This window comes from Gossypium hirsutum, chromosome D11, assembly GCF_007990345.1.
Source record: "Gossypium hirsutum isolate 1008001.06 chromosome D11, Gossypium_hirsutum_v2.1, whole genome shotgun sequence".
Classification (NCBI taxonomy): domain Eukaryota; kingdom Viridiplantae; phylum Streptophyta; class Magnoliopsida; order Malvales; family Malvaceae; genus Gossypium; species Gossypium hirsutum.
The window spans coordinates 6,603,058-6,613,246 of NC_053447.1; the positions used below are offsets into that span (position 1 = coordinate 6,603,058).

General features: G+C 35.2%; 2 protein-coding genes, 1 long non-coding RNA gene and 1 pseudogene across 4 annotated transcripts; 3 read left to right on the forward strand and 1 right to left on the reverse strand.

Moving 5' to 3' along the window:
• Positions 1–652: 652 nt before the first annotated feature.
• Positions 653–3,730, forward strand: LOC107923245 (cation/H(+) antiporter 2). Of its 2 annotated transcripts, none has more exons than XM_041105760.1 (3): positions 653–1,038; positions 1,238–2,224; positions 2,337–3,730. In XM_041105760.1, the coding sequence occupies exons 1-3, from the start codon at positions 958–960 to the stop codon at positions 3,543–3,545; spliced, it is 2,277 nt and encodes a 758-aa protein (XP_040961694.1). In that variant the 5' UTR covers positions 653–957; the 3' UTR covers positions 3,546–3,730. The 2 variants fall into 2 exon arrangements, with proteins under 2 accessions (XP_040961694.1, XP_016708950.2); XM_016853461.2 differs by having other exon boundaries at positions 700–1,122.
• Positions 3,731–3,929: 199 nt separating this feature from the next.
• On the reverse strand, positions 3,930–6,317 carry LOC107923246 (phenylacetaldehyde reductase-like; annotated as a pseudogene).
• Positions 6,318–7,395: 1,078 nt separating this feature from the next.
• On the forward strand, positions 7,396–8,250 carry LOC121223684 (peter Pan-like protein). The gene is made up of 3 exons (XM_041105761.1): positions 7,396–7,503; positions 7,600–7,753; positions 7,857–8,250. Exons 2-3 carry the CDS (start codon positions 7,661–7,663, stop codon positions 8,136–8,138), a joined length of 375 nt encoding a protein of 124 aa, XP_040961695.1. The 5' UTR covers positions 7,396–7,503; positions 7,600–7,660; the 3' UTR covers positions 8,139–8,250.
• An 888-nt stretch (positions 8,251–9,138) lies between these two features.
• On the forward strand, positions 9,139–9,561 carry LOC121223685 (uncharacterized). Its single transcript, XR_005921003.1, has 2 exons — positions 9,139–9,212; positions 9,319–9,561. It is a non-coding gene; the product is annotated as an uncharacterized lncRNA (long non-coding RNA).
• The last annotated feature ends 628 nt before the right edge of the window (positions 9,562–10,189 follow it).

A 10,189-nucleotide genomic window follows, 5' to 3' on the forward strand; every position in this document is an offset into this window, starting at 1 on the left:
AAATTGCGTAATTTAGATTAATAGAGACAGATGAAGTCTAGGTGAATTCTTTCCTAGGTATTGGTTTGCTTCTCGGTTGTTAATCATTTATTTTCTTGATTTGTTCTTTATTGCGTTCATAATTAATTAATTTAGTTAATTTTAGTTTTGGTTAATCTCTCGAATTTATCGATTAAATAATAGAAAGATAATAATTACTAATACTTTTAGTCATTGTGAGAATGATATTTTTACTCATCGTAACTATACTATTAATTGATAGGTACACTTGACTTAGTCAAATTTTTAGTTGGTTTATGACTGCATCAAACTTAAAAGGTAAGCAGTGTAGAAAATTCGTGTTGTTTAATGTGTATACATTATGATTCGAGTTTCCGTAGTTGTTAGATGTATTGCAACCTTAGATTCTATACTATTCCAATCAAGCTTGAACATGTATTACCGATAGTGGATTAAAGTCTGTGATTATTACGCACAGCGTGTCATGGAGATTAAATGGACAAGTCAAGTTGAGCCCAGATTTTAATATTTTTATCAAAATTAAATTTGGGCAAAATTTTAAACTTATTTTTGAGATTGGGTCCAACCTATCAAAAAAGTGGCGTGGCATTGGCAGATAACATAGAACTCGATGATCCTTTGGATAAGTCGCAAAAAATGGAATGGGCTAAATTTTAGAAAGGTGAATGGAAGGGTTCTGTTGTTTTATCATGAAAAGGAAAAAAAGTGAACATCCCTCCACTTTTATATGACCAAATATCCCGGAAGAAAGGTCGTCCATCAGAAAGCAATGGATACTGTGAGAGAGAGGGGTGGGGAGTAGGTCGAGGCTTGGAAGGAAAAGAAAAAAAAAAAGAAAAGAGCAGAGAATTTGATGAATTGCCTACCTAGCTCTGTTCTCAACTTGGTAGAGCAGCATCAATTGTTCTTTTTTAAATAAAAAAAAACATAGGAAGGATGGAAAAGATGGAAGCAGCAGAAAAGGCAACGTGTCGATCAGTGGACAATTTTAACCCTTTGATCACAACCATCTTTCAGGTCTCCTGCATTCTTGTCATTTCTCATATGTTTCACATTCTATTGAAACCCCTGGGACAACCTGGACCCTTTGCACAACTCCTTGTGAGCATTAATCATCATTTCTATATTATGCATAGTATATATGATGTTAATAATGAATGTTGTTGGAGCAATGTGGATGAATGTCTTGTTGTTGTTGCTGTTGTGTACAAAGCAGGCTGGTGTTGTGGTAGGCCCTACATTGTTGTCCCGCATACGCAGAGTTGAGGATTTCTTCATCCAGGCATCTTCTGCAGAGTACTATATGTTTTTCTCATTCTTATGTCGAATGCTATTCATGTTCTCCATTGGCTTGGAAACAGATATTCCATATTTAAAGCGCAACATTCGTGTTGTAAGTATAGTGGCTGGAGGGGGTATAATCCTGTCCTCCATCTGTGCTGCACCTCTCTTGTGGTTGCTTATCAAGGTTTTCACAGTGACTAAGAGCCGCTTTCCATTCTACCTTCTTATCTTTACAGTCTTAGCAAATTCAGCGTCTCCTGTAGTCATTCGGATGATTGCAGAATCCAAGTTTGACAATGCTGATTTAGGCCGCTTGGCAATTTATTCTTCCCTCATCAGTGAAATGTCTTGCGTTGCATTTGTCGCTACACTTACCGCCTGCTCCTCCACCATAAGACTCGTGGGTGCAATCATTGCTACTCTTGTCACCGTGCTCCTTATCTTTCTCAACAATTATCTACCTTTCGTTTTCAACAAAAGGAACCGCCACAATAGATTCCTCACTAACAGCGAACTTTTCCTCATCATATTTATTCTCTTGGCTATCTCACTGCTTGTGGAATCCGCTGGCTACACAGCTATAACCTGTTGTTTCCTGGCAGGCCTCATGTTCCCTAGGGAAGGCAAAACATGTCGGACATTGCTACATAAACTGACTTACGCTGTAAATACATTCGTTCTTCCCGTATACTTTGGCTACACCGGATTCCAGTTTAATATAAGTAAGATCTTTAATAAACTAACTCTTATTCTCACTGTCCTAATCATCCTGCTCAGTGCTGGCACTAAAATTGTGGCCACCCTTGCCGCTTGTTATTACCTCAAGATCCCAAGGAATGAGTCTCTAATCCTTTCTTTCTTACTCAACATGAAAGGCAACTACGACCTTATAATCATTAATTCTCCTCCAGTACCCAAAGTAAAGTTCCTTATTTCTCTAATACCTACCACCTTACTATAATCATTAATACAAGTGTTGTTCATGCTATGCATTTAGTGGCATTCATTCATTCTGTGGTTAATTGTTGCAGATGCTGTGGGAAAATGATATTCATGATTTGTTTTTGAGTGTAGTAGTTCTCAAGACATTGATCCTAGCACCAGTGGTTGCCATTTGGTTGAACAGAGGAGAGTTTTGTGCTCATTACCCTACAACACTGGAAATACTTAATCCAGAGAGTGAGCTTCGAATGATGGCTTGTGCATACATCCCACGCCATGTTTCAGGCTATCTTAGCCTGATCTCAGCATTGAGTGGTTGTCCTAATGCAACTCTCAATCCTTACGTGGCACATCTAGTGGAGCTTCGCAAGAAAAAGAAAAGCAAATTGATGTACCATCAACTGGAAGATGGTGATCAGTACAGCGACGAGGAAGAGTATGGTGGAAATGATGTGGTACAGATCACTAACGCTCTCGACTCCTTCATTTCAGAGACCAAAATTCCGGTCCATGAAGCTAAGATTGTATCATCCTTTTTAACCATAAACCAAGATGTGTGCAATGGTGCTGTGGACTTGCGTGTGTCTATTATATTCCTTCCTTTTCACAAGCACCAAAGAGTTGACGGGAAAATGGAAAATAGCATGGAGGGCATACGGACTATAAACCAAAAAGTTATTCGGCATGCCCCGTGTTCGGTCGGTATATTTTTGGATCGTGGACAAACTGGGTTCCAGCAACCACATGGCTCTCTCTCTGTGCAAAATATAGCAACCTTCTTCTTTGGCGGCCCTGATGATCGTGAGGCTTTAGCATGTAGCAAGAGAATTTTGATGCATAGTCAAGTTAGTTTGACGGTCTTCCGCTTCATACAAGCCAATTCAAGTATACAGAATTCGTGGATTAGCGATGCATCCCACAAGGATGAGGAGGTGGTCATGGCAATATCGAGTATTGGGACGGAGAACGAGATGGACAATGTCTTTGTAGATTCCTTTTATAACAGGTATGTGGCACAGGGTAAAGCCAGTTTGATTGAGAAGTACGTGAGTGATGGGGCAGAGACATTAGTGGCTCTGAGAGAGATATTGGACAACATGTATTCATTGGTGATAGTAGGGAAGGGAGGGAGAGAGAATAGCTCCTTGACAATTGGTATGAGTGATTGGGAGGAGTGTCCAGAGCTTGGGTTGGTTGGGGATCTCCTGGCATCTTCAGAAATGAACTTCAGTGGCTCCCTCTTGGTCATCCAACAACACCGGCATTCCGAGGAAGATGAGGCCTTCATCACTCCATAGACAATAGTTACTATTACCACTACAAATGCTGCTGCTACTGGCAATTCAGGTACATACATGCATACATATAACAATCATGTAAATTATTTCTGGATTAGTTGCCCTGTAGATAGAATAGTCATAGCTGAACTGTTAGATATCAGAATAAGATAATCAAAGGCACTGTTTAAGATATCAGAATGATCCAAGTTTTATTTTAAGATACTAGTTGGTGAATGGTGACTGCATTAGTCATTATCTTTTCCTATGAATGGAAAACAAGATGATAATTCACTTTTAGAATTCAGCAAACCTGACATTATCAACCATATATAATGGCCAAATTCTTTACGTCATATAAGTTGGCTTAAGCTGATAAGAAAACGGAACCCAAGACACAAATGCTTAAAACCAAGTCCTCAAGTCGCTAATTATTCAACAAACGGCAGCAGCAAATGATCGCAAATATAAACTAGAAATAACATGTTCATGGAGCATTAAAATGAAGTAACAATTAATTCAAATGCTTAAGAATCCTTTCTCCTTCAAGCTTTCAACAGTTTCCCGGAGACTCCTCTCCCAAGGAGTGAAGCTGAGACCCAAACTTTTTGCTTTCTCCTGGGACACCTGGTATGTACGCTTAAGAGGCTTGTGAAGTTCTTCACATCTGTCATTAATTGAAGGAAAACTATGACTCTTATCACCAATTCCATCATCAATCAAACAATTGTTGGTACAAAATAAGCAAGATAGCACAATTGCTTACTTTCTTTCGAGGCCCAAAGTAGGATAAAGCTCATTCAAGGTCTTCAGAATCTCCGGAAACTCTACAACCTCTTTCCACTAAGCAATATCTGCCAGTAGCTGAAGGAATCTCAAATGCTTGAATATGTGCATATGCAACATCTTGAACATCAACAAGCCAATAGATTGAACTAGGAAAAATGTTTTCTCCTGTATCCACAAGATTTTCAAAGGTTTTTACTGCAAAAATGGCACAGATGAACAACTCTATAATGGGTAAAAACAGTACCTCTTGTGTGGGCTAGAACCACCTCTGAAGTGTAATTTAGAGATGGCTGTAAAAGAGGACCAACCACAAATCCCGGATTAAGTACAACCAAGTCCATCCTCTTCTCTTCTGCAAACCTCCAAGCAGCTTCCTCTGCTAAAGTTTTTGAGGCCATATACCAAAGCTGGAAAAACCATGTAAATAATTACTCATTTGCAAGACATCGTAAAAGGATAGAACAAGTGTGGACATCAATACCTTATTTTTCTCACAAAAACGTGAATCTGAAAACCAAGACTCATCGACCACCACATCAGAAGTCAAAGGTTTTCCGTTGTATACGACTGAGACTATAGAAGCTGTTATGACAACTCTCTTGATGGAAGGAACTTTGGCACATGATTTAAGAACATTCAGTGTACCCTTGATTGCTGGATCAATTAGTTCTGCCTGAAAATGGGAAAAATTGGAATTGTTTGCATTAAATTCAGTGACAGTAAGCTAAACAAAGTGGCCATCATTCTACAGTACAAGAATTCATTTTCCTTCAGTAGCGCATAAGTCTACTGTTGTAGTTGTGATGGAATCCAAAGTTCTAGTCTGCCACTGAAACGTGCATGATTTCCCCTAAAATTGTATATTGTAAGTGTCATTTAGGTCCATTTTTTGTCATATAAATTGTTTTCCTAAAAATATTTTTGAAAATTATGAGGATTTTTTATGAGGTTTTTTATTAAAAGAATAAAAAAATTAATTTCGAAAATGATTTAAATTCATTTGATACCTTTTATATCATTTTCGTAATTAATTTACATCTTATATCATTTTCGTAATTAAATTTTTTATATTATTTTAATAAAAAACTCTTTTTTCAGTTTTGGTTAATATTAAATAAAGAATATAAAACTAAATTACCTTACACCTACATGGGTGACCAAATCCTATATCTTAAAGTTTCTAAAAATTATTCATATCTCATCCTAACCTTTAAATAGGAAAATAAATGTGCTTCATAACATTCGAATTTACGTTCTACTTCACCAGCAATAATGTCAATGTCAATCGAGCTAAGAATCAATCGGTTGTTTTATATATTTATTTATTGAGAATAAAATATTATTATACACTCATCTATATCTAATATTTTCTCCAACTTAATTTAACTTTAATTAAATTACTTAAAATAAATAATTTTTTAAATTATAAACAAATGTATTTTCTTCTTTTACAAATTTTACTCATTTTTTTCATAAGTTAATATTTTTTATTAACTAGGTTCCTGCATCCAACTAAGAGCTAAAAGGACAGAAAATAAAAACGGAAGGGATGATAGATCTGTGGGTCTGTAGCTGAAAAGATGACAGGGGAGGCTGTATGGAAAACACCATGGCATCCATCCACTATAGAGTCAAAGCATCCTTCCTCCAACAACTCTGCCTTCAACAAATGAAGCCTTTCCTTAGCCCCATCAAGGGCAAGCAAGTGCTGTGTCTTTTTTGGATCACCTGTTGCATATTCAAACATACCAATGTTGATGTCAAACTGAAACGGAGAGGCAAGGAAATTTCTTTTCTTGTAAAAGAAAAAGAGAAAATTACAGACTTGGGTCACGAACAGTGGCTTTAACAGTGTAGCCGCGTTGTAGTAAAAGCTTAACGAGCCATGAAGCTACGTAACCAGAGGCTCCGGTTACACACACCACCTTCTCTGCTGTATTCATCTCTAATCAGTAGTTGCGTCGGCGTTAGCTAGGATCTGAATGAGCCGTTAGTTATGTTGGAGATAAGCCGTTTGAGATATATGGGTGTGTGTGTATATATAAGAAAATTTCTTATATTCAAGGTTTTTCGGATTTAAATTTTATTTTTTAATGAACGTTTTAATCAGAGGATTTTTAAGTTTACACGTTTCAGTTACTTAATTTTAAAAAATTAGAAAATAATCATTAAATTATTTAAAAAATTTTATTTAAGTCATTGATTTGTTAAATTTTTTATAAAAAGTCTGGCTAGAGCGCTCTAAGGGCAATTCAACTGTCGATATAGTGGATCAATACTCATCGATGATTAGAAGAACTTACCTTAAATCTAAGTCAATCTAATGGCCAGTGCTGAAGATTAAAGAAAAAATTACTTAAATTTTAATTCGCAGATTCATGACTTTTAATACTATTTTATAAATAAAAAAATTAAATTATAGAAAAAATAGAAAAATAAACTTTCAATTGATGAAAGTGGTGCAAATAGATGATATAATTTGATGATAATAATCCCATAGCATGCGGTGATAGAATTCAACATCGTGTCAAGAATTCAAGGCTCAGTTCCTTACTAGATGAGGTATATACAAATAATAATCCAACAGCATGCAGTGATAAAATTCAATCCCATTGATTACAAAATTTGAGTTTTGATATTGAAATGGCTTACCATATATGATGAATTGTCATGAAATGATTACATATATTTATTTCTATAATTAAATTAAAATTTATATGTAATTTTGAGATTAATTTTTTGTTGGGTTGCGAAATCAAGTGATTGTTGGAGAATTAATTCAAAAGGTGAATTATTGAAACCTTGAGTTGTCAAAAATAGTACGGTGATTGTTGGAACATTGAGTTGCGAAATCAAGTGATTGTTGGAGAATCAATTGAAACATTGAGAGCATGTTTGGTTGGGTGTATTGGATTAGCCAATACACCCCTAATCCGTGGGCCCCACTAATCCCCACTTAATCCCGTGTTTGGTTTGATGTTTTGCCTATTACAGGCCTATTACAACACGGATGTAATACTCATTTTCTCTGCTTCAACAATGATTAGCCATTCCGTTCCAAAAGTAAAGATTAGCTAATCGTTTCTGTTTTACCCTCCCCATCCAAAATCTGTTGCTCCACCCCACCCTCTCCCTCCCAACATCAACAGCAGTTTTCTTCGAACCAAATCTCCACCGTCTCAGATCGCCTGTGAGTAATCCCAACAACAGTTGCCAGAGAAAATTGCCCTTTCTTCAAAAACCCAGCCCTAAATCCTTCTCCTCTTTCAATACTCCATTCGAACAGGTTGTGGCAACAGCAACCGAATGTAGACCATATCACAGGGAATAAAATCCGGAATAGTTTTATGTTTTCGAGGGGGAAGCTTCCTGGTCCTCTTAGGCAACTTCAAATGGATTTGAGAAAATTGATGCTTCCTTATACTGCTCTCAAACTCAAGGTAATTCATTTCCCTCTTTTTTGTTTAAAAAAATGAAATTTTGTTGTTTTATAAGTTGTCCCTTTAACTAGATTTATTGTTTGTCGTTGTTTAATGGTTGCAGGAGAAGAAAAGGAACAATTTGAAAGACTTTTTGAATGTTGCAGGGCCAATGGGTGTAACCCATTTCCTCGTTTTATCTAAAATCAAAACTTCGCCTGTCCTTAGGGTTGCAAAGACCCCCCTCAAGGCCCTACTCTCAATTGCGCCCTCGTTGCCCGCAGGATCTTTTCAAGAATCCTCTTTTGGTAATTTCTTCTACTCACACTGTCTCAGCAGTGGAACTTTTAAGGTTATTGTAATTCTTAGCTGCTTGTATAACTTAGAAATGGATGTCTTTTTATGAGCCAAATATTGTGGTGTTTTTTTGTATTAAAACATAACTAAAGAGAGATTGAAACCTTGTTCTTTCTTTGAGTTTATGCCTTAACTTGTATGGAACCTTCATGGTAGTAATTCTAAATATATCTTTGGGCAGATTATTCTGTTTGGTTTTGCAGCAGCAGATGAACAATTAAGGCTCACGACTATGGTGTTCAAGAACATCTTTCCTGATATTGATATCAACACTGTGAGTTCACTTAGACAGTTAAATTATAGTATTCAAAGTGATCTTATTTCTTTTCTTCTTCCCTCTTTAACATTGTTTGGACATGAAATGTTACAGGTTAAACTCTCTTCTTGCCAGAGGATTGTGTTGATTAACTACAATAAAAACGTTTCCTCCCTTCATGTATATTCAACTGTTTGGCTTGTTTTCATTTTTAAATTACTTAATGCTAGTATATAGAAAATGGATTTGTTATTTTTATTTGGCCTTGACTTTTCCGTTGTATATATTTTGCAGCCTTTTCAAGCAAGGAGTCAGTTGTTCACAAAGGTAATTTTCTGAATTTATCGTTTCTTTGTTTGGGATCCTTTTTTGGGTAAATTTGCCTTAACTATATAATTCTGTACATTATGGTAAGAGCTGTATGCCTAGATTAACAAATATTTGCTATTCCATTCAAGTTTATGCATACTGAATTGGAGCTATCTTTTTTCTCTCTTATAGTTTCAGCATATGCTGTCTGTCAACAACACATGATGCACTTTTTCCTGTCTTGATGTTTATAGTTTAGTGTTAATATCTAAAATATGGACTTCAGAAAGATCGTAGTGTTGGAGAGGCAGGGACATCAGCATTATTGGATGATTCATGGTTTTCTTCTGATAGCTTTCTGCACTGCTTCTGCAAGGTAGTTTCATGATTTTTAGATATGTAGTTGTGCTGACTAATTGTTAGCATGATTATTTTCCTTGAAATAGTTGAAACCTGCATCTTTTTGTCAAGTTCTGGCATTTAGTTAGAAATAGTTTAGGATGGGAGTTCCAGCAGAAAAGTGCAGTTGATGGAATCTACTTTGAAGAGAATGATGAGGTCTCTCTCTGATTTTTTCATCTCCATGAACTTCAATCTCTCTCTCTCTCTATATATGTATATAAACAACATCATCCCTCACCATTCCTGCTTTTAACTTGTGCAGTATGCTCCTGTGGTTGAGATGTTGGATGAGCCGAGCGGTAGCGAACCCACATCTTAGATAGTTACATCATGTCTTATTATTTTTTGTTAATACATTAACGGCTGTGAGGGTAGTTTTCAACTTTGGAAATAGCAAGTCTGTGGTATATCAGCCTATAGGATCAGAGGTAAACAACACTTGAAATTAATTCCATGTATAAATCAATTATCTAAACTACAATGAACTTCCAATCTTGTCTCAAAATTATGTGATCATGGACTGGGACATATGCTTAATTTAAGCCCTGAAATGCAGTGTTCGATAGATACAGCTATTTTTTACTTGATGTTCTTTTGTTCCATTCTGTTTATCCTGCTTTGGTTAGAGAACTAGACAAGGGGTGATGCATTTATGATGAACTCCTTTCTCAAAATAAAAAATTGTCTAAAATTCAGTACAATATTCAGAAGATAATAGTAATGGTTATTGAATTTATGTTTATTAAAAATTAATCAATAATTGAGTTGAAGTAAACCGGTGAAATGCTTACAAATAAATATTCTTTTAAGTTTGGATTCAATCTTTAAAATTGCATATAAAAATACCAAAAGATGAGAACACCGTTATATAAATATTTAATTATTTTATTAAAATAATTAACTTAGAAACAAATATTATATTTTTGTTCATGTAAATAATTCTTAAATTTGAATCTAGATAATTATTTTAAATTTTATTAAATCATATATTTTAATTAAAATATATTTAATATTAATTATTTCAAATTATATTTTATAGTATCATATATTATGATTTTAGTAAATTCATATAAGAATATTGATTATTAGAATTTTATTAAATTATATATTTTAATTAAAATATATTTAATAAT

Bases quoted from the DNA above. Each gene is read 5' to 3' on its own strand.
- LOC107923245 (XM_016853461.2), top strand. From the start codon at position 958: ATGGAAAAGATGGAAGCAGCAGAAAAGGCAACGTGTCGATCAGTGGAC. The intron at 1,123-1,237 runs GTGAGCATTAAT...TGTACAAAGCAG, and splicing joins GACCCTTTGCACAACTCCTT to GCTGGTGTTGTGGTAGGCCC. The intron at 2,225-2,336 runs GTAAAGTTCCTT...TAATTGTTGCAG, and splicing joins ATTCTCCTCCAGTACCCAAA to ATGCTGTGGGAAAATGATAT.
- LOC121223684 (XM_041105761.1), top strand. From the start codon at position 7,661: ATGTTTTCGAGGGGGAAGCTTCCTGGTCCTCTTAGGCAACTTCAAATG. The intron at 7,754-7,856 runs GTAATTCATTTC...TAATGGTTGCAG, and splicing joins ATACTGCTCTCAAACTCAAG to GAGAAGAAAAGGAACAATTT.